This window comes from Prunus avium, chromosome 5 (assembly GCF_965620075.1).
Source record: "Prunus avium chromosome 5, drPruAviu1.hap1.1, whole genome shotgun sequence".
Classification (NCBI taxonomy): Eukaryota; Viridiplantae; Streptophyta; class Magnoliopsida; order Rosales; family Rosaceae; genus Prunus; species Prunus avium.
In genome coordinates this window covers 28,317,363-28,340,233 of record NC_142288.1, presented here as the reverse complement: position 1 = coordinate 28,340,233, position 22,871 = coordinate 28,317,363, and the positions used below count along the sequence as shown (strand labels likewise).

Sequence of the window (22,871 nt, the reverse complement as noted above, 5' to 3'; positions counted from 1 at the left end):
TGTATCTCAATCTGAGATACTTAACCTCTTGTAGCCATACCCTATAACTTAGAAATATACCAAGGTGTGCCAAGATAAAGTTTGATGCAAGGAAGTTGCTGCCGTGTACCTAAATGAAATTTGGTGTGAATCTGGGCAATGAAGTTAATGAAGATGCAGATCAAATCAACGAAGATGAAAGTGTTTCGATTTGATCTAAGTGTGAAAAATAAAGTCCATGCCAGGTGATACCATGAAGTTTGCTGCCATGCCAATCTAAATCAATGATGCCTTGCAGATTAATGAAGCATGCAACCTTGGTATGTTCTTAAGTTATTTGTTTTTCCTTCCAATTCTTCCATTTCCCCTAAACCTTAGCCTTTCATTACAACATTGTGAAAGACCTAGCTGATCTTTGAGGATGTATTCATGGGTGCTGGTAAGTATGTGTGTATCTCTATTCTTAGTATTTAATTCCTTTCATGAGATCTAACCAAATTTGTGCTTCTATTTCATACACTCACTTATGCTTTCTTGAGAGAATTAAAACATAGGTTCTGAGTGATTGAGTGTTATCTGTGAGAATTAGAGTCGAAGCATGTTCTCTATTCAAGGTTTGAGTGTGCTTGCTTTGAAACTGTGTGCCTTTGAGCTATAGCTTCCACTTGTACACACTGATTGATGACCTATCTTGGCAACTCTATGGTGTTGAAGGTATGACTAAAACTTTCTTTCATTTTCATTAGTTGATTTCAAAGTTGTTTTTCTAACCATTTTGTTTTGTAGAGTTAGAAAAACGTTTGTGGGTATCGTATCTGTTAAACCCTCAGGAGACACAACTCCTCCTACTAGGGATGCCTAGAGGTTTAAAGGCTTGTTGCATACGCTCAATGCAATCGAGTTACCTACGAAAGTGGTCTAGTTAACTTCTTGTTTTGTTTTTATCTTTGTTTCTCTTTTGTTTTGCTCGAGGACTAGCAAAATCTAAGTTTGGGGGTGTGTTAAGCTCATAATTTCATACATATACATGCCCAATTTACTTACTTCTTTTGCTTAGTTTCTTATAATTTTGAGTTATTTGCCTCCCTTTGTGTGTTTTGTAGGCCAAAAGAGCAAGAGAGCATAATTCATGCAATTCATGCATGTTAAGGCCTAATTTGGATGAAGAGAAGAAGAGCTTAAAGACAAACTCATTTTGGCTACAGCCCCCTGCCAGTCCAGTTCCGTAGGTCATATTGCAAGCTTCGTTTCAGCAACCTACATAGCTCGGATGAGGCAACAGTCTTCATGAAAGTTGTTCCAATGGGTGTGTACTATAACATATCCAAAATTCAGCCCCATTGGATAAATCTGGAGTCCGTCACCTAGCAAACACAGAACCATGCTCAGGATGGATTTTGTCAGCGAGCAAACTGAGTTAGCAATTTGTTTCGGCCTTAACTTCCTCCTCCGAGCTTGGATTGGGCCAATACTTGTGTGGTTGGATCATACACATTCTGAACTTCACAATGGACATCTTAAAGTCTTCATTTGATTCAGCCTAGCCCAAGTTGTAAGCCCTTGAAGTTGCTGGTCATGCTGACCTCAGGATGAGCTGGTTGGAAGCTTGGTCATGGTGAGCTAGGCATGAGCTATTGTAGCTGGTTGGAGGCTTGGTCATGGTGACATGAAGATGAGCTAGGGCTGCTGGTGGGATTTATTGCTGAAGTGCATCAACCAATTCAGATTTTATAATGCAAGTGTTGTATGCATTAGTGAAGTGCATCAACCAATTCATCTTTTATAATGCAAGTGTTGTATGCATTAGCCATATTGAATTCAGATTTATCACTCCCCTCTCCCTATAAATACCACATCCATTCCACATTCAAGACACAACAAATCCTGAGATTCACAACCCCCACAATTCACTCCAACCATCCTCAAACACTCTCACAATCCCAAACACTCCAACAATCACCAAAACAACTCCAGCAAACTTCTATTCCATTTCCCTACGAATTTCATCTTCCTTAGCCATCACCACTCACTCAAACTCATCCCAAATCACCTCCATATCCTTCATACATCTTTCTAGAAGTGGGGAAGCTCTTGGAGAAGCATTAGAAGTGGAGAAGCACTTGGAGAAGCCTTGGACACCACAAGAACTTCAGAAAAAGGGTTTTTCTACTCTTATTGCATTCATTATGTTTTCTCATTTCTGTTCAAGTCTCTTTTCCATTATGAGTAGCTAAATCCATAACTAGGGCTTCGATGTAACCTAACATGAATATTCTGGGTTTATAAGTTTGGAGTTTCAAGTTTGATTCATGATTCATGTTCTTATTCATTATGCTTATAAGTTAACATGCTTGTTTGAATGATTGATCACCATTAGAACTTGTTTGTTAACTATCTTGGTTTGAATTAAGAGTATACACCATGCTTTAATTCGAATTGAACTATGAATAGGAAGAGTATGTATGGACATTCGACAACAGGGATTAGATACATACTTGGTTGTTTAAAATGTTCTTCTATGCTTAATGGGTTCCTAATGCTTAATTTTAGGTTAGACAACAAATGATCAAATTAGGGAATTAGGAACACAAGGTTAGGACCAAACACCATGGCCTAATCATACTTTAGCTAGAATCAATCTTTGAATCTGAATTAGACTTGTTACTTGAATCTTTATAACCCAGAATTGAATTGTTATGGTGAATCGAATGCCCTAGTCTCCAAACCTGTGTTTTAACTTTCAAAACCACCCTTTGTTACTTTTGTTTACTTGCTTTCCGTTGCAATTTCAGTTTGTTCATTTCTTTCTATAATCACAAGCATTCTCACTTCAAAGTTCATTTTAATCTTGCTGCATTTGTTTTCAAACTCACTCTTGCTTTAAATTCTGTTTTAGATTTAACTTCCTAACTTCTTGAATTTGGTAATCTAAAGTACATAACTAATTTGAACTTCTCAGTCTTCGTGGGTACGACCTCGTACTTGTCTTGCTATACTACTAATTGCCCCGTACAATTGCGAGTTAACATATTATTAACAACAGAGCCCGTCTTTTTTTAATGTATTAATAGTGTTGTTATACATATCTGGTTGGTACTAGAAATGTCCTACCAGAACTGTCCTACCAGAAATAGCCCACCAAGAATGGCTTACCAGATATTGCCTAGCCAATATGGCCTACCTGAAATGTCTTACCCATTTCAATATTGCCTAGCCAATATGGCTTACCCGAAATGTCCTACCCGTTTCAATATTGCCTAAACCAAGATGGCCTAGCCGAAATGTCATACCCGAGCAATATGTGCTAGCCAACTCCTACTGCCTCAGCCATGTGCAGACCACCACGCACACCTTTGATAACAGATCACCACGTGCGTCCTGACATTTCACCAGGCCACTACCCCCTGTCTCCTGACAGCCCATGCCTTCCCCACGTGCTCAGCCCATACTCCACTTAGGATGACCCATACCTTCCCCACGTGCCCAGCTCATTCTCCATTGAGGCTGACCTATGCCTTTGCCACTTGCCCATTAAACAACGGCAAGTGGCCCTCCTCTCCTGCCTATATAAAGGAAGAGACCCCTCTCCAGCAAGGGCTCCAATTCTCCTCTCCATGCGCATATCCGGAGACACCCAAGCTCTCCATCTTCCTCTTGTATTCAGGCTCTCAAGCCTCTCTCTATGTATAATGTAATACTCATTTATAATAAATACCAAGCTCTATAGTGGACGTAGCCCTATTCATGGGTGAACCACTCTAAATCTGTGTAATGTGTGTGATTGACCATATACCCTCTAGGGCCGTGCTAAATCACCCGTTAACAAATAGTATAGCCGCGCGGCTATAATCTTTTATAAAAAAATTATTTAAAAACCCTCTAATTAGTTTCTTTACTTTTTTTTTTTGGCCTACTTCTTTAATTTAGTATATATTATTAAGTAATACCTTAGCCTTTTTCAATCACTTTAATTAGTAATTATATTTTATTTATCATTTAATACATAAAAATTATAGAAAAAGTCCACAAAGTGATTGATTTCTATTTACTAAGTCCTTTGTGAAATCGTTTGGGTGTTCCTAATTAAGTTTCTCCATCTCCCAAGAGGCTCAAGGCCCAAGTCTTTGATTAATATAATTATTATTCATGAGAGCGAAATTCAAAGCCTTGCCTATTGGCCCAACACTCCAATGTTAACCCACTTATCAAACTATCATAGTTCTTTGTTTATAAACACTTCTGTAAGAGTGTAGATTTTCGATGTGGGATTTTCACAAGGGAAACTCAAAAGATGGGCCTATTCTTGTATTTATCGACCCTGATAATATTTGGCTTCTTATAGCTGATGTTTACTATTCTCTAATGAAAAAAGACATGCCTTCACCCCCTACATCAGACACAGCTGAAATCATACAAATTCCGCCCCCATCCTTATCTCCAAAAGAGTACCTTTATGTGCAGTATGGAGGGCAGTGTTATGGTTTTGATGTTGACTTCCATTCTTTGTAAATATAGGAACCAAATGAATAAGATACCCGCAAAAATTTTGCCTTGCCTTGATAATGATCAGATGAGCTGGAAGGTTTACACCCCATGCCAATGGGCTGGTACTTGCATGCCATGACAACATCTCCCAATCTGTATGTATGTAAAACAAACATGGAAGATCTGAGTGCTGGTAACAATATAGTACAGAGAGATAAAGATAGGGTGATACATATTCTGTATGTGGAGAGAGAGAGAGAGAGAGAGAGAGAGAGAGATTATATGTGTATTGTGGTTTTCACAGGTCTCTTGGCCTGCAAAAGCAAAATCCATTTGTAACCATGTGAACTCTGAAGGGAGAAACAAAGTATACAAGAAAGAAAAGGGTAGGAGGGTGAAGACCTAATTAACACTTACCAATTCTGAGATGGGAGTGAAGAAGAAGAAGAAGAAATAAATGTGGTTTGATGGTTGGCTGCCCATATGATTGGGTGGCCTAACTTAGCTTACCCTAGTCTTAGTCTAGTACGTCAGTCAGGCAAGCCTTACAAGCAAACAACGTGATCCTAATAGGCAGTCCATTTGAATGTGATTCTGTTTCTCACGTCATTTTTTTATTTTCGAGTTTGAAAGCTGCTTGTGAGCTGTGACTCTATGAGTGAGTTCTGGTGCTTGTCATTCTCCCGTATCCAAAACTGGATTGACTTAAAACATAACAAAATAAAATTTGGCCCAAAAGACAACAAAGTCTAGCCCAGTGAAAAAGGGCATTGACTTGCAGATCAGTGATCTCAAATTCGATGTGTGTGTGAGAAACCCCCTCCCCGTGTAGCCACTGCCACTGAATTCGGCTTGCAAATATCCATTCAAGTAGGATGCAGAATAACAAAATGAGAAAAGAAAATTCTAAGCATTTCCATTATAAAATTAGAATTACAGCCTTCAAAGTAACAAAGCAATATTGTATCAAACTACTTGTCTTCTTGTAGTTGGATCTCCGAGTATCATTACGAAGGGACAAGAGTCTCCACAATAGTACAGAACCCTAGTGAGCAGGTAAACTCTTCCTCATTACTTGGGAGCCTCAATTGCTATGTTCACCCACAATTTGAAATTCCTCAAGCATAAATGGTCTTCAAGTCCTGCTTCCAGGATAGAAATATTCGACACTGTTTTCCTTTACTTTGAATTGGAAATTAGACAGCTTGTTTCTTGATCTCTCCTTCCCACTGTTCAGGACTGTCAACTGCAACCAACAAGAACAATGAGGATCATAACTTTCGTAATCTCGTTCAATTGTATGGATATCAAAACCTTTAAGATGAGACTTTTGGGAAGTAATACTAGACAGGAAAAGTACACTTGCTACAAGCGTAATTGGCAGGTCACCAGCAGCAAGCCAGCAAGCAATACTAATGGAAATAGTTCTCACAATTTTTCAATTGCTTACACAGGATTGTGATCTAGTGGACTCGGCGGAGAAGATACGACAGGTAAAAGAGAAGAGAACAAGAAAACCAGAAAAAGGACCATGACACAAAGCAACTATCATATGTATGAGCATAACACTCGAAAAAAAAACAAACTAAATATCAACCAGAGGATCAGCAGAGCATATGCATATGTTAAAAGTTTTAAGTAGCATATTATTCATTTCCATAACAACCAAGACTCAAAAAGTAAGTAACCACAAATGACGAGAGGGGACCATACCTGAATGATTTGACATACTTTCTAGTTTCTAGCAATCTATCTTGGTGAAGAGATGCATCAAATGAAAAAAACATGGGTGAAAACCAGTGAACTCACTATAGGACTGTTCAAATGAAAGGAAATAGACTCTTGCTTTTTCCATATTAGAGAAGCTATTTTACAGAAAATTCAATCTGGTGAAGTGACAAAAAGTGTTCCAGCAAATACCTGCCCATGCACATCTGATGCCAAACCAGTGGCCAATGGTTCTGCTCTATCAGAATGTCTGCTGGATACTCCATCTGTAAAATAAGGGAGGGCCTCACCGTATCTGAATATATATCGTCATGATTGAGCATGACTAAGGAACATTAACCCTGCAATAAGAAAAGGTACACGAGATGAATAACTGAAGAAAAAGGAATATGGTATGAAAACTGGAGAAAATGACTGACAGTTGCCACTGATGTCTTACAAATTCTGATACTAAAGTGTGGCAGTAATGAAGAAAGTCTAAAACAAGATTTGTGTTAGCAATAGTCAATTAATAAGGAGTAGTTTGGCACCTACAATAGTTGGGAGCCTACAATGTTTGGAGGCTTGACTAGGTTGGTAGCCTACAATGTTTGGTAGCCTACAATGTTTGTAGGCTTGACCTTGGGAATTCCAAGTTGCCTAACTTTGGGGGCTTGCCTAACATTGTGGGCTTGATTACTTGTATATATATGTGTTGATTGTAAGTAATGAAACATAAGTGAAAAATCAGAAAATATTCTACAACTCTCATTCTCTCTACACTTTCCACTCTCTCCTCTCAATATTCTCTATGTTTTGACATGGTATCAGAGCAGCGATCTTGGAATTGCTGACTCTTGTTTTGATTCTTCGCTACCTCCATGGGGGAAGATGTTTTTTTCCCTGCTGGAAATAGCACCACCAACTCTTCTCAACCTACCTACCTAGAAGCATTGACGAAACCAATCCCGACCCAAACACCGACCCGACCGATTGGCCTCACCTGGACTAGGTGTTGCCGCCAACCCAACCAACCGACCCCAATGATCCAGACCTTGACACCGACTGAAACTACACGATATGAAAAAGATCAAAAGAGATATGAAGCTGCAAGTGGTGACTCTGGCCATGTATTCCATACTTCGGATGATAGAAATTCAACGGGCTGGATAATTGATTCTGGCGCAACCGATCATATGACATTTGATCCTGATGATTTTCTGAGTACTAGTCAACCCAGACGAACTAGTATTGCTAATGCCAATGGAGTTACTTCTCCTGTGACAGGGGCTGGCACTGTGGCTCTCTCATCCTCTCTTTCATTATCTAATACTTTACTTGTTCCATCTCTATCAAATAAGTTAATGTCAGTTAGTCAGATTACTGAACAATTGAATTGTTGTGTATTAATCTACCCAAGTTTTTGTTTACTTCAGGATATTCACACTAAGGAGATTATTGGTCGTGGTACTATGAGAGAGGGGCTATATTATATGGAGGATCTCAGTACAGGCATGGCTCACAATGTGACACATGATATCAAACAAAGGCAAGTCTGGTTGTGGCACCGTCGATTGGGGCATCCATCCTTTGGATATATGAAGCATATTCTACCAAACTTATTATCAGATTTCAAGGACTCCGACTTCAAATGTGACATTTGCATTTTGGCTAAAAGTCACCGTGTGCCCTACCCGTTGAGTTCAAGTAAGAGTACTACTCCGTTTAAGTTAATTCACTCTGATGTTTGGGGGCCCTCACCTATAACTTCTCATTCTGGCTTTCGGTGGTTTGTGACATTTGTGGATGATTGTACTCGTATGACATGGTTGTACTTGATAAAGAATAAAAATGAAGTGTTTACTATATTTCAGTCTTTCCACAGACAGATTGAAACTCAGTTCTCTACCAAGATCCGAGTTCTTCGCTCCGACAATGGGGGCGAATATGTCAATCACGACTTTCAAACATACTTCCAGATGCACGGCATGATTCATGAGACGACTTGTCCTCAAACACCACAACAGAATGGTGTTGCGGAACGGAAAAACCGACACCTCCTTGAAACAGCACGAGCCCTTCTGATTGGAGCTCATGTTCCTCGTCACCATTGGGATGATGCTATAGTCACCGCAGTCTACCTCATCAACCGAATGCCTTCCAAAGTTTTAGACTTCCGGACTCCCATACAAGCACTTGCCCAACATGGGCCCTTGCCATCCGTTCAAATGCTTCCGCCCCGAGTCTTTGGTTGTGTGGCATTCGTCCACCTTCATAAGAATCAACGTGGCAAACTTGATCCATGTGCTCTCAGATGTGTTTTCGTAGGCTATGCTGCTCATCAGAAAGGATACCGGTGTTATCACCCCTCCAGCCGTCGTACGTATGTCACTTTGGATGTCACCTTTATGGAGTCGGAGATGTTCTTCCATGATCCGATGTCCAACTCTCCGCCTCAAAGAGGCATACAAATAGTAACAATGAACAAAGAGGCTCTGGGAATTCAAGGACCTGACGATTGGAGCAAAACAAACCCAAGCAATGAAGTTGAATTTCGGAACAGGAGCCATGAGACCGGTCGCCAGGAGCCCAATGACCGGTCGTCAGAGAATCCTGAAGAAGAATTTCGAACCTGCCCAAAAACGACCGGTCACGAGGAGCCCAGCGACCGGTCGCCAGAAAATCCTGAAGAAGATTTTCGAACCTGCCCAAAAGCGACCGGTCGCCAGGAGCCCAGCGACCGGTCGCCAGAAAATTCTGAAGCTAGATTTCGAACCTGCCCACAAGCGACCGGTCGCCAGGAGCCCAACGACAGGTCGCTCCCCTGTCAAGAACACGATATCTCTTCATATTTCACCACCGAGACTGATGAAGACCCCCCTCACATCTCAGTACCCGCTGATCAATCTCCTGAGAATAATCCTGAGGTACGTGATTTTACTACATCTACTGCTTTAGTTGATAAACCTGTTAGATATCAATTACCTGATAGACAGAACCGTGGAAAACCGCCAATTCGGTATTCACCGGATAATGGCAAAGCATCAAAGTATCCAATTGCAAACTATGTTTCTGCTGAAAAATTATCTGCACCCCTCCAAGGCTTTGTACACCAGTTATCCGCAATTCATATTCCAACCAAAGTGAGTGAGGCATTGAAGGATCCAAAATGGGTTCAGGCAATGAAGGAGGAGATGCATGCTCTTGACAAAAATCACACATGGACACTGGAGAACTTGCCTCATGGAAAAAGGACTGTCGGATGCAGATGGGTTTACACTTTGAAATACAATGCTGATGGGTCAATTGAACGTTACAAAGCACGGCTTGTGGCAAAGGGATACACACAAACATACGGTATTGACTATGAAGAAACCTTTGCTCCTGTTGCAAAACTTAACACTGTTCGAGTGCTCTTGTCCATTGCAGCAAATCTTGATTGGCCTCTCCACCAATTTGATGTGAAGAATGCCTTTCTTCATGGAGAACTCACAGAAGAAGTCTACATGGATATCCCACCAGGATATGTTACATCTACTCATGCTAATGTAGTGTGCAGATTACGAAAGGCATTATATGGATTGAAGCAGTCTCCCCGGGCATGGTTTGGGCGTTTCACCTTGGCAATGAAGAAATATGGTTTTAAGCAGAGTAATTCTGACCATACTCTGTTCTTAAAACACAAGGGAGGAAAGGTAACGGCTCTAATCATTTATGTCGATGATATGATTATTACTGGGAATGATATGCAGGAAATTTCTCAACTACAAAAATGTTTGGCAAATGAGTTTGAAATGAAGAATCTTGGTGGACTCAAGTACTTCTTGGGCATTGAAGTTGCTCGATCAAAGCGAGGCATATTCCTCTCACAAAGGAAGTATGTTCTAGATTTATTGGCAGAAACTGGAATGTTAGATTGCAAACCTGTGGACACTCCAATCGTTCAGAATCACCGCCTTGGGGAATATCCCAATCAAGTACCCACTAACAAAGAAAGATATCAAAGATTGGTGGGACGACTGATCTACCTATCCCATACCCGACCCGACATTGCGTATGCTGTAAGTGTTGCTAGTCAGTTTATGCATTGTCCAAGTGAAGATCATATGGATGCGGTTCTTCGGATTCTTAAATATTTGAAGTCCGCACCAGGAAAAGGACTTATGTTCTCTAAAAATGGTCATCTGAATATCAGTGGCTATACAGATGCAGATTGGGCAGGGAATGTCACTGATAGACGATCAACATCAGGGTACTTCACATTTGTGGGAGGTAACTTGGTTACTTGGAGGAGCAAGAAACAGAATGTTGTTGCTTTGTCTAGTGCAGAAGCGGAATTCATAGGAATGACCAAAGGAATTTGCGAACTTCTTTGGTTGAGAAAATTGCTTACAGAGATTGGATATGCACCTACATTAGGAATGCATCTACAGTGTGATAACAAGGCTGCAATATCCATTGCACACAATCCAGTTCAACATGATCGCACCAAACATGTTGAAGTGGATCGACACTTCATTAAAGAGAAAGTTGAAAATAAAGAAATTCAACTTCCGTTTGTCAAGTCCGAAGACCAGCTGGCAGATATTTTGACAAAAGCAGTTTCTAGCAGAGTATTCCACAACTCACTGATCAAGTTGGGCATTGGTGATATCTATGCACCAACTTGAGGGGGAGTGTTAGCAATAGTCAATTAATAAGGAGTAGTTTGGCACCTACAATAGTTGGGAGCCTACAATGTTTGGAGGCTTGACTAGGTTGGTAGCCTACAATGTTTGTAGGCTTGACCTTGGGAATTCCAAGTTGCCTAACTTTGGGGGCTTGCCTAACATTGTGGGCTTGATTACTTGTATATATATGTGTTGATTGTAAGTAATGAAACATAAGTGAAAAATCAGAAAATATTCTACAACTCTCATTCTCTCTACACTTTCCACTCTCTCCTCTCAATATTCTCTATGTTTTGACAATTTGTACATCCCTTAGCAGCCACCTCCATCAGATAGATATCATCAATCATAACAGTGATACAATTCTTGTCCTCTCGAGGTAAGGCACTTATAGTCTTTTGGATTTTCCCATACAAAGCAACAAGTCCACCATCACTGTTCTTTCCTTCTTCACCATCTGAAGATGAAAAAACGGAGGATTTCTTGTAAGAAATTGAATTACAAAACTAGCAATACTAACAATTCTTACATTTTTCTTTGAAAAGAAAAGAAAAATCGATTTAACGAACTGGAACTATGGTTTATAACTTAATATCAATCCTGCACTGTTCCTACATTGTTACAAATTCAATTGCATACTAAATGCCCATGTTACGTCACGTCAGCACATTTAACAGTTTTGTGGATGAAAATGAACAAAAGTGCTAAAGTGAGAAACCATCCGTCCAGGGGTAAAACAGTAATTAAGCTTTTTTTTTTTTTAAAAAAAAAAAAAATTTAAAATTCCAGTCGCTTCTCCCCACTTCTTCTTCTTCTTCTTATCCCTCTCTCCTTCTTACGACTCACCTTCTCCTTCTTCTTCTTTCCTTCTTCTCCTCTATCTTCTTCTTTTCCTCTCTGCATCTCATTCTCTGTCTCAGATCTGGAAAAACCTCGACGCCTCGCAGCCGTACCTCGCCGTCCTATCTTCTTCTCCTCTCTGTCAGTGCTCGCCGAACACTGAACCAAACCACACCGAGAAATCGGCGCGCCGACCACATCGGTTTCAGGAGCTTCGGTCCGGCGTGCGGTCTCAGAAATTGACAAACAGTGGCCTTGGGTTCGACGCTCGGTGGAGGCTCAACACCGAACCAAACCAGAGCGAGCCCAGGCCTAGTTCAAATGGCAGGTCCTTACTGGGTTTCAAAACACTGCCTCACTAATTTATTGTAATAAATCTCTCTGTGTGACTGAGATTGCACTAGACACATTCATTTTAGTACTTTTTGGTAATCAATTGCATGCAGATGCATTCCTCAAATTCCAGGAGAGATTTGGATGCTAGGGTTTAGGGTGTGTGACTCGTGAGAGTTTACCTGATGACGTCTTCTGAAATAAAATCTGGGGCATTGGTTTCATTGCAAGACCTACATCCATCTTCCTCTTATTTCAAGCAAGGGGCTTCATTGAGAGTAACTGGAAAGTAAGACTTGTGCCCTTTCAATGCTTTAGTGGTTTCATTCAATTGCATTATATAAAATATCCAGTGTTTCTTCTTCTACTTTTACTTACTTTTCAGTTACGAATATCCTCCCTGAATCAAGTCTTACATTTTCATAGTTTTTAACTTGGAAGGTTCTCTTAACTATATTTGTAGATTGGCTGAGTAGGGTACAAGTAGTTTATAGTTTTAGGCTGGCTTTGTTGGTCTTGGTGACAGTGTTGGTATAATAAACTGATGGAGACGAGTGGTAGAAAGAAAGATGAACTAGAGGTGGAATTGCTGATACAGACATTGGAGATGTGATAATTTCAGCATTTCGTTTCGGGTTCTGTCGCAGTATTTCTCGAAACGATTCTAGTCTGGTTTTGGTTCATTGAGAATATCATGATCATGGTATGATAGTGTTGGAGTGGATGCAGAACTGGCCAAAAAGATCTTCTGGAGGCAAATGTGGCATCCCCAGTTGGTGGCATTGAGGCACATTGGTAGCATGATGTGGATGGAGTGAGTGTAATGATTGGAAACAAGTCACTACTACAAAAAAATAATTGGGAATAGGTCAAGTGATTCAAATAATTGGTAGCTGGATGATTGCTTCGCTTCATTGAATTTAATTGCATTTCTCATATTTATTCCCCAATATCATTAAGAAGCTTAGTCATTAGTATCTCTTGTTTCTTTCTCAGGTTACAAGAGTATTCTGTAGAGACAGCCATTGCCACAATTATTGATGGAAGAGACAGCTTAAAAATCAACACCCAACACCTCAGGGAGCTTAGCTTTCGAGTCGGATCCATCTACCAGTTCATCGGCGAGCTGCTTATTCAACCCGATAATGAGGTAAGTGGCAAATTACATCCACCTGATGATTTTCAGTGCCGGGCTTCATCCCAACACATGAATGTTATGTTAATTATGTTAGAGCAATGAGCTCAATTGTTCTTGCTCTTTTTTCAGGCAGTCTTGCAGGCACGTGTGGGTAGGAATGTTGATGGCATTGATCTCAATCTCTATTATCAGTCTCTCCAATTGTTGAGGCAATTTCAGGCTCATCATTTGTAGAACCCAGCAACTTAAATATTGTAATTTTAAAGTCAATTTAAAGACCAAATTACCCTCTGCATCCAACCCGTCAAACAATGCAAATTGAAATTGTAATGGCAAAAAGGTCAAAGCTAATGGCCCAATGATCACTTCGTTATTGAACCCAAACGAATATATTTAATCGGGCCCTCAGATTTTTCATGGATTTGACCTTCCGGAGAAAAGCTCATGAGTATTTTTTATAATAATCTTTTATTCGGCAATTGTCATTTACGACATTTGAATTTGAGATCTCTATTTTGCTGGAGGAAATCAAATATGGTTGTACCAAATAACCGTTGGCTAAAAAGTCCAAAATTGGAATTTGCAAGAGTTTATAGTTCAAGTCATTATGAACATTTACCCTCGTATTAGACGGATTTAATTTTCCCTCTCTCAATATCGTTTGTAAATGTAACAACAGAAAAGAAAATCTCTCTCTCTCAATATCTAAATGTAACAACAGAAAAGAAAGCTCAAAGATTATTGGGAAATAGCCTTAAATGCCACTCGTTTGTTAGTTTTAAGTGATCATCCCTCCCCAAAATTTTTGCAACTACCACCTATAAATACATACTTATTGCCCACTTATCTCCCAGCTAACACTTTTGATCAATTTTTGGTTTCTCTTTCAGCTCTCTCTCTCTCTCTCTCAACTTTATCTCATGGTTCTCTTTTCCTCTCTCTCTCTCTCTCTCTCTCTCTCTCTAGCTAACTACGCCTCTTCTCACGAAGAAGATCAAGAACAACCTACAAAACCCACAGCTTTGCCCTCAAAACCCAGTTCATCCCCTTACTCTCCGTTTTCTTCTCTACCCAAATCCAAATCCAAACCCCAACTTCATCTCTCTTCGAATCCCTTCTGCAACCTAAACAAATCCATCTTTTCTGAATATGAGAGCATGTCTTGGCATTAGGTGGCCATTGTTTGAGCATTTTGGTCCAATTTTGGGGGGTTTTGAAGTTAGGGTTTACATGCCCTCTTCAAGAACAGCTTCTGCAGAAAATGAATTGTTGGGAATATGTAAGTTTTGATGTTAAATTGAATTTGATTACTGAAATTGGAATTGTGATTGATTTCGTCTGTATTTTGTGTAGAAAGTGAAGTATTGGGATTGATTTTGTTTGTCTGAAACAACAAATGTGTTTGTTCTTTGTCGATTGATTCTTGCAATTGGTATTGGGATTTTCTATGAACTTGTTATGATTATATCATAGTGAGGTAGCATTGTTGATTTGCTATTTGCAATCGTATTGTGATTTTATTGTGGTTGTATTGTAGTGGTATTGCTTTTGTATTGCTATGGTATTGCTGTTATATTGATTTTTTTTTTGTGTTTTATTGATATGTTACTGTAATTTAATAAGAATATATGTTGATATCATTTTTCTTTATTCTTGGCTGAAGTATTATTTACGATCTCTCTCTCTCTCTCTCTCTCTCTCTCTCTCTGCTCTTCGTATTTTTCTCAACATTTATGTGTTAATTTAATGCCTGGTATTGTTTTGGAACCATAATCATTGTCAATCTCATTGTTTCTTTAAAAGATTGCTGTGAAATTGTTATTCCATTTCCTTCTTTCCTTTGTTTTAAGATATTTTTGTTTAGAGAAAAAGAACTCTGTTTTTGTAAGGCACGATCATTGCAAAAAGATTTAGACACATGCATCTATTTGTAGTCACAAAAGTTGTCCTTTCTTTCCTTATATTAATATCTTTTCACTATTTCCAAATAAACAAGAAAGGTCAGACATGTAGTGCAATTTTGTTACTTTGTGATTTTCATAAATCTTGTATTGATAGGTAATGGTTTTCCTTCAGTATTATTAGGCTTGATTGATAATTCTCATGCTTTACAATTTGTCTGATGGCTTGAAAAAGTGCCACTGCCTGACATAGCCCATGACTAAAATGTCTGCTGTTACAATGTCTCCACTTAAATTGTTTATTTTATGAAAACATGTTACAATTTTTTCCAATTTATTTATCTGTTTGTGGTTTATTACACCTGTTGCAACCCATTTAATGTGAAATAATGGGTTAGACTGAGATATTTTAGAAGTTAACTTGTGATCGGTAAAATATTGTAACAAATAGGTTAACACTCTTTTGTACTATTCTGAGTTCGCCAATATTTTCATGGACTAAGGAAAGAAGAAACCTAGAACACCTCTGTTTGTGCCTGATAAATCACGGCCATGAGCTGGCCGAAGGAGCCCTTTCTCTCGGCCCTGGCACTTGTTCGCAGAGGCTGAAACGCAGCGTTTCGCCAGGGCATTTCGCCTTCCTTAAAGAATAAAAGAAGAAATGCTAAGGCATGATCATCTCGGCCTCAAACGTAGGCCGAGGCCGAACAAAATTGCGGCCAAGGCATTAAAGGCAAATCATCACGTGACAGCAGGGTCCCAGGCTTCATTTAATGAAGTAGTGCCTGTTTAATGCAGCGAATCCATTGGCCACAAAGTAGCATTTAATGCATGAGGAAAGGTGGGAAGTGACTGAAGTCAGGATTTGGTGATGAAGATCAGAGTGATTAGACGTGGACATTCTCACAAGAATTCTGACAGCTTGAGATGTTGGTTCACTAGCTATCCAGGCCATAAATGCGTCTCCACGGCCAGAGGTTCAGAACCCACGATCGAGAGCGGCGGCCAAGATTCACCGGGATTTCTAGAGTCTCACCACCATACTTCACGATCCCAAATGTCGATTGGACTGCCCACTTGCGCTAATCAGACTCCACTATGTGTAAATTCAGCCTCGATTACTCATCCAGGGACTCTTCCTATAAATACAAGACTCGAGCTACATTCAAAGGGTTCAACACCAAAACAAGCCTCCCACTGAGCAACTTATTTTTTCCTGTAATGCACTTTCAATATCTTTACTTGCTTTCCTAGGAGTAGCGTTAGATTGTAAGCAAAATCCATTCATCAATATATCACACGACCCTTGATTTTCAAGGCGCCGGAGCACCATCCTTGTTGTTCGTTCACTCACCCCATATATCACACGACCGTCGCTCCCTGAGCAGCGCGCCGGAGCACCGCCCAAAATCCACCACCAACACCATCACTCGACGGCCTTGTAGTTCAGGCCGTGAACCTAACAGCCGAGACCAGTGCTGGCACCGCCCAAAATCCACCACCTACAATCGTTTGACTAGGAAGACAGATCAAACAGGCGCACCATTCATCCATCCAACACTCATCGAAACATCAACGCACGGTAAACCGTGCTGGCACGCCCGCGCACAACCGCACCGCACCCAAAAGCAGGAAACCCCGTGTTAACGCACATCCCCTCGGCCCGGAACTCCAGGCCGTGAGATTTGCGCGGTAGACACTTTTGCATTGTTTAGTTTCTTCTCTGTCTAGTGTAAATATTTATGTCGGCATGTCTATATTCTACTTTCTATTTTAAGTTGCCTAGTGAAACTATTTTTGTTTTTCAGACAAGATGGTGCTCAGGAGTTCCTTAGCTTCATTATGGATCAGATGCATGATGAAGTACTTAAGCTTGAAGGACAGCCCTTGAGTATTAATGGGCTCAAATCATCTCTAGTATCTTCTGCAGAAGAAGATGAATGGGAGACGGTTGGCCCTCAGAATACAACTGCAGTAACCAGGACACAAAGTTTTGTTCCTTCAGAATTAAGCGATATTTTTGGAGGACAATTGATCTTGATCTTGATTTTTCTTTCTTTTTTCCTGCAGAGGAAAGAAGAACTTTTTTTAGAGAAGGGTGGGTGACTATCAAAGAGCATTATGTCAGGCCTCCAAGATGGTGGAAAGAATTTTATCTTCAAGATGGACGCAGACTTATAGTCATCAATTTGTTGCAACTTCCTCTAGCATTGTACTCAAATGTTAGATTTGGAATCAAAATTTTGTTACTCTTCTTTGAGCCAGCAATTTGTATATTATATTTCAAGGGATATATATAATGTCATAGTCTGACTGAAGTTGTATTAATTTATGCCGAGTTGTCCTTAGCTTGGGGTGGTTATCATTATCAGTATAGAATTTTGTATCTATAATTTAAAATTCCATTATACTAAGGTGGAAATTGTGAAATGTGCATCATATCTCAATCTCATCATTGTGTTTGCAAAATGCTGCATGCCTCAGCTACTTTCAGTGTCAACAATGTCTCCAATTTCATAGGGTATATATCATTGCCAGGAAAAATGTAAGGGGAAATGTCTGATATAATCATTTTCTGTTTTTTTTTTCTGCAGTTTTGTGTTGACAATTTCTGTTTCTTTCCCCTTTTCTTTTCAAATTGCACAAGAAAAAGAAAAGCCACGCCCAACTTGTTTATTGTATTTGTATTGCGTTTTTATTGCTTGTATATTGCCACTTTATTGCTTGTTTATTGCTATCGTATTGCTTTTGTATTGCATGTTTGTTACCACTTCATAATCTACGTGCCATTACTTTCGTATTTTTTTTGTTTATTGCTTTTTGGTTGGTTTTCTTAATTAATATAATTTGTTGCAGGAAAAGCAACTATGTGTTTGATTTATAAAAAGGACATGACATCCTTAATGGAATCACATTCTCACAATAATAAATAATCAATAAATAATCAATAAAAAATCAATAATGGAATCACATTCTTACACCAATAGCTGAACATGAATCAATCATATTGAAGAGATACATATACGGTGCTTGTTGTTCCTTATTTATATGATAATGAATAATGATCTGACATTTTCCTTTACAAAATAAACTAATATAATCAAGCGTTGTCTTTTACAAAATATCCTTATAAGTTCCTTCACAAGACAGACTTGAAAAAACAGGTGATAAGAAACAAATATAAGTGCAATAACCAGGCAATACCAAAACACTACAATGGCAATACGATGACAATACAAATGCAATAGGGGAGCAATACAATGGCAATACAAAAACTCCACATTCCCACTATATATTCATAATCTACAACATATTACAAAAAGGACACAATGCCCTTAATGGAATCACATTTTACACTCCTACATCGTCAAAATACCCTCGAACAAGGAATGGGCGGAGAGGCTTCTGTAAAAGTTGAGGATGTAAAAGATGTTGTTGACTTGAAGGAAATGGAGTAACAATTTCACAGCAATCTTTTAAAGAAACAATGAGATTGACAATGATTATGGTTCCAAAACAATACCAGGCATTAAATTAACACATAAATGTTGAGAAAAATACGAAGAGCAGAGAGAGAGAGAGAGAGATCGTAAATAATACTTCAGCCAAGAATAAAGAAAAATGATATCAACATATATTCCTATTAAATTACAGTAACATATCAATAAAACATAAAAAAAAAAAAAATCAATATAACAACAATACCGTAGCAATACAAAAGCAATACCACTACAATACAACCACAATAAAATCACAATACGATTGCAAATAGCAAATCAACAATGCTACCTCACTATGATATAATCATAACAAGTTCATAGAAAATCCCAATACCAATTGCAAGAATCAATCGACAAAGAACAAACACATTTGTTGTTTCAAACAAACAAAATCAATCCCAATACTTCACTTTCTACACAAAATACAGACGAAATCAATCGCAATTCCAATTTCAGTAATCAAATTCAATTTAATATCAAAACTTACATATTCCCAACAATTCATTTTCTGCAGAAGCTGTTCTTGAAGAGGGCATGTAAACCCTAACTTCAAAACCCCCCAAAATTGGACCAAAATGCTCAAACAATGGCCACCTAATGCCAAGACATGCTCTCATATTCAGAAAAGATGGTTTTGTTTGGGTTTGTTTAGGTTGCAGAAGGGATTCGAAGAGAGATGAAGTTGGGGTTTGGATTTGGGTAGAGAAGAAAACAAAGAGTAAGGGGATGAACTGGGTTTTGAGGGCAAAGCTGTGGGTTTTGTAGGTTGTTCTTGATCTTCTTCGTAAGAAGAGGCGTAGTTAGCTAGATGGAGAGAGAGAGAGAGAGAGAGAGCGTTGAGAGAGGAAGAGAGAACCATGAGATAAAGTTGAGAGAGAGAGAGAGAGAGAGCTGAAAGAGAAACCAAAAATTGACCAAAAGTGTTAGCTGGGAGATAAGTGGGCAATAAGTATGTAATTATAGGTGGTAGTTGCAAAACTTTTGGGGAGGGATGGTATTTCCACTTAAAACTAACAAACGGGTGGCATTTAAGGCTATTTCCCTCTTTTTTTAAAATGGTATAGCCGCATGGCTGTACTCAGTTTTCCTAAATTTGATGAAACTAATCAACACCCTTTTGTCCAGAGAGAGAGAGAGAGAGAGAGAGAGAGAGAGAGAGAGAGACCTGGCCGTGGTGGGATATAGCCAATGTACAAGATTGCTGAAACCAAGGTTCCCCATCAACCTGAACAGGCAATGCAGCAAAGAGATGTATCTTAATTGACTGCCCTGTGCCAGTCTTCGAGCACGAGAAAGCCCAACCCGTCCCAAACAGAACAGCAGTTGAGAGACATAGCACGCATTACCAATTATAGTGATCCATTATAAATTGAGATTACCAAACTTTAGGGACTACAAGCCAAAGTAAATAATCAAAACAGCCAAACGAGTATTTATGCTAAAATGTAATCTAGCTTAGAACGAGCATTTTACATATCCTAATATTCTGGAAAAAATCAACATTCCAATATGTAAGTTTGTGTATCACATATCAAGAGGTAGAGCATCCACAAATACCCAAATACCTGAAGTTTCCCAAGGTGCCATGTTCCAGAAATGCTCACAACCTCAAGTATTTTATCATGCGTAGATTGTGGATCAAAATTATCATAAGTTTCATGTTCATTTTGCCACAAATCTACACCGCCCTTGTAGCTTCCAATATTCGCAACAAGTACGCCTTCGGCATCCTGAAAATGTGTCTAAAAGTCCAGCACTGATAATCTCAAAATTAGTCAATCATGATATAGCCAAAGCTCAAGCAATATGGTGATGATTTCTGAATCAGCAACTAAAGTGTTGTGTCTTTATGGTTAAAATCTTTTCATACGTACTCACCTCAGGGACCTCCATCTCAAGTCAACACCATCTACTTCAAATCGAACTTGCCAAGGAAAATCCACAAATGTTCTATCCATTATACCCTTAGCACCTTCTCTTGCATAAGGGACTTTATTCATGAACTGCAGGTATATAACAATTGCAACAAAATAACTGATGTCAACAGCTTAAGTAGGAAGTCTCTTGCATAAAGGACTTTATTCATGAACTGCAGGTATATAACAATTGCCGGACGGCTATACTCCGGATTTTTTATAATTAAAAAAAAAACAAGAGTATAGCCGTCAGGCTTTACTGGGGTCCTTTTAAAAAAAAAATTATAAATAGTATATTTGAGCGGCTATACTCTTTACATAGATACTGTGATCTTTTTTTAAATTGTTTTTCCCCGATTTTTGTTTATCGATAAGAGTAGTTTAGAGCATTATCCATTACTATTACATTAGGCCATTACCCGAGTCTCTATTGTCCCCTTTTGAGTTTTTACATTTCCAGAGTTATTACATGTATAAAGAATTTAGCATTTTCACATGTACACGTACGTACGTATTTTTCATGTTTAATACACTTTTTTTTAACCAAATTTTGAATAATACGCACAATATTCATGTTATTCGCATATTATTGATTAAAAATTAATGTCTATAAAGTATAAACTAATGCAACTAGAAGGGTCTTTTTCTTTTAATTTTTTTTATTAATAAATAGTATAGCCGTGGCTATACTCCTTTTAAATATAATATACTTAGAAAGTATAGCCGCACGGTAATACTACGGTTTTTTTTTTTATAAAAAATAGTATAGCCACGCGGCTATACTGTTTTTGACACGAATAGCAAGGCGGGTCCCTTTTTTATTTTATTTTTAATAAATAGTATAGCCGTGCGGCTATACTACTTTTAAATATAATATACTTAAAGACTAGCCGTTCGGCTATACGACGGTTTTTTTATTATAAAAAATAGTATAGCCGAGCGGCTACACGTTTGTTGGCACGTGGGAGCGAGTCGCAAGTCGGGTCCTCTTTTTTTTTCTTTTTTCTTTTTAAATAGTATAGCCGTCCGGCGGTACTCTGGGTTCTTTTTTTAAATTAAGACTTTACGGGGATAGTATAGCCGAACGGCTATACTATTTACATAGACACTAATCTTTTTTTTAATTGTTTTTCCCCGATTTTAGTTTATCGATAAGAGTAGTTTAGAGCATTATCCATTACTATTAGGCCATTATCTAAGTCTCTATTGTCTCCGGTGGATTTTTTACTGTTCCACAATTATTATCCTTTCAAAGAATTTGGTATTTCCACGCTGAATACTCATACTACACACCTACATATGTATTTATCAATACTACTTCCGTTTTCCGTACACGTCTTAAAGGTTCGGTAAAATACATGTTTTTTATAAAAGCAAACAGGTTTAATACACATTGTTTTTACAAAATTTTCAATAATACGCACAAAATTCACATATTATACACATAACTTTCACATATTATTGAATACAAATAGGTTATACTAGTGATTTACCCCCTGAACTTGTACATAACTTTCGATTTGGCCCCCTATCCTTTTTTTAAAAAAAGAAAATTAAGGATATGAACTTTTTTTTCATCAATTTCCCCCCTACCATCTAAATCCTCAACATTTCATCCAAATTTCAGTTAAATAAATTTTTTTTATAAATTATTATTTTGAAAAAAATGGAAGAAAAAGAGTATCATCCTCCACCCCCACAGACCTTTCCCCCCCACTTCCCCCTTCTGTATTTTTCATCCCCCGAACCCAACCCACCCCCCCTCTCCTCCGGGTTTTTCTTCTCCTCTCATTCCCCCATGACCACCACCCTCGACTCCCAAATCAATCCCCCACCCCACAGACCCCTCCCCTCACCTCCCCTTTTCTATTTTTTAACCCCCGAGCCTAGCCCCCCTTGGGTTTTCTTCTCCTCCCATTCCCCATGTGACCATCACCCTCCACCCTCAAACCAATCCTCCATCCCCAGATCAATCCCCCACCCCCACAGATCCCTCCCCCCTCCTCCCCATTCTTTTTGTTCTCTCCCCAGCCGAGACCCATCCCCGAGCCCCAGACCCAGACCCATTCCATCCCCTAGCCCTTGCCTCTAGACCCCAACCCATCCCCCCAAACCCATCCCTTCCTTGCCAGCAGAAATGGCTTCAGAGGTGCTTTACCGGAGAATCCCACCTCAGGAAATTGCATATCATAGCAACATTTGGAGCTTCTGAGCAGCTAGACCCTTATTATTAACATACAAAATGACCATTTTGCCCTCATTTAACGGCAAATTGGATGAAATGTTGCAAATTTAAATGGTAGGAGGGAAATTGGCGAAAAAGAGAAGCTAGTATCCTTAATTTTCTATAATTAAAAAAAACGGATAGGTGCAAATCAAAAGTTCGGTACAAGTTCAGGGAG

General features: G+C 39.0%; 1 protein-coding gene and 1 pseudogene across 2 annotated transcripts; one reads left to right on the top strand and one right to left on the bottom strand.

Moving 5' to 3' along the window:
* Positions 1-5,375: 5,375 nt before the first annotated feature.
* LOC110762284 (elongator complex protein 6-like) lies at positions 5,376-11,491 on the bottom strand (annotated as a pseudogene). The gene is made up of 5 exons (XR_015836090.1): positions 11,488-11,491; positions 11,151-11,298; positions 6,632-6,689; positions 6,385-6,533; positions 5,376-5,710 (listed from the first exon to the last, which is right to left on the bottom strand). The product of XR_015836090.1 is annotated as an elongator complex protein 6-like (transcript).
* Positions 11,492-11,656: 165 nt separating this feature from the next.
* LOC110762294 (CST complex subunit TEN1) lies at positions 11,657-13,569 on the top strand. Its single transcript, XM_021964897.2, has 3 exons — positions 11,657-12,303; positions 13,011-13,164; positions 13,282-13,569. The coding sequence occupies exons 1-3, from the start codon at positions 12,200-12,202 to the stop codon at positions 13,384-13,386; spliced, it is 363 nt and encodes a 120-aa protein (XP_021820589.1). The 5' UTR covers positions 11,657-12,199; the 3' UTR covers positions 13,387-13,569.
* Positions 13,570-22,871: the final 9,302 nt, after the last annotated feature.

Bases quoted from the DNA above. Each gene is read 5' to 3' on its own strand.
- LOC110762294 (XM_021964897.2), top strand. From the start codon at position 12,200: ATGACGTCTTCTGAAATAAAATCTGGGGCATTGGTTTCATTGCAAGAC. The intron at 12,304-13,010 runs GTAAGACTTGTG...TTTCTTTCTCAG, and splicing joins TCATTGAGAGTAACTGGAAA to GTTACAAGAGTATTCTGTAG. The intron at 13,165-13,281 runs GTAAGTGGCAAA...CTCTTTTTTCAG, and splicing joins TTATTCAACCCGATAATGAG to GCAGTCTTGCAGGCACGTGT.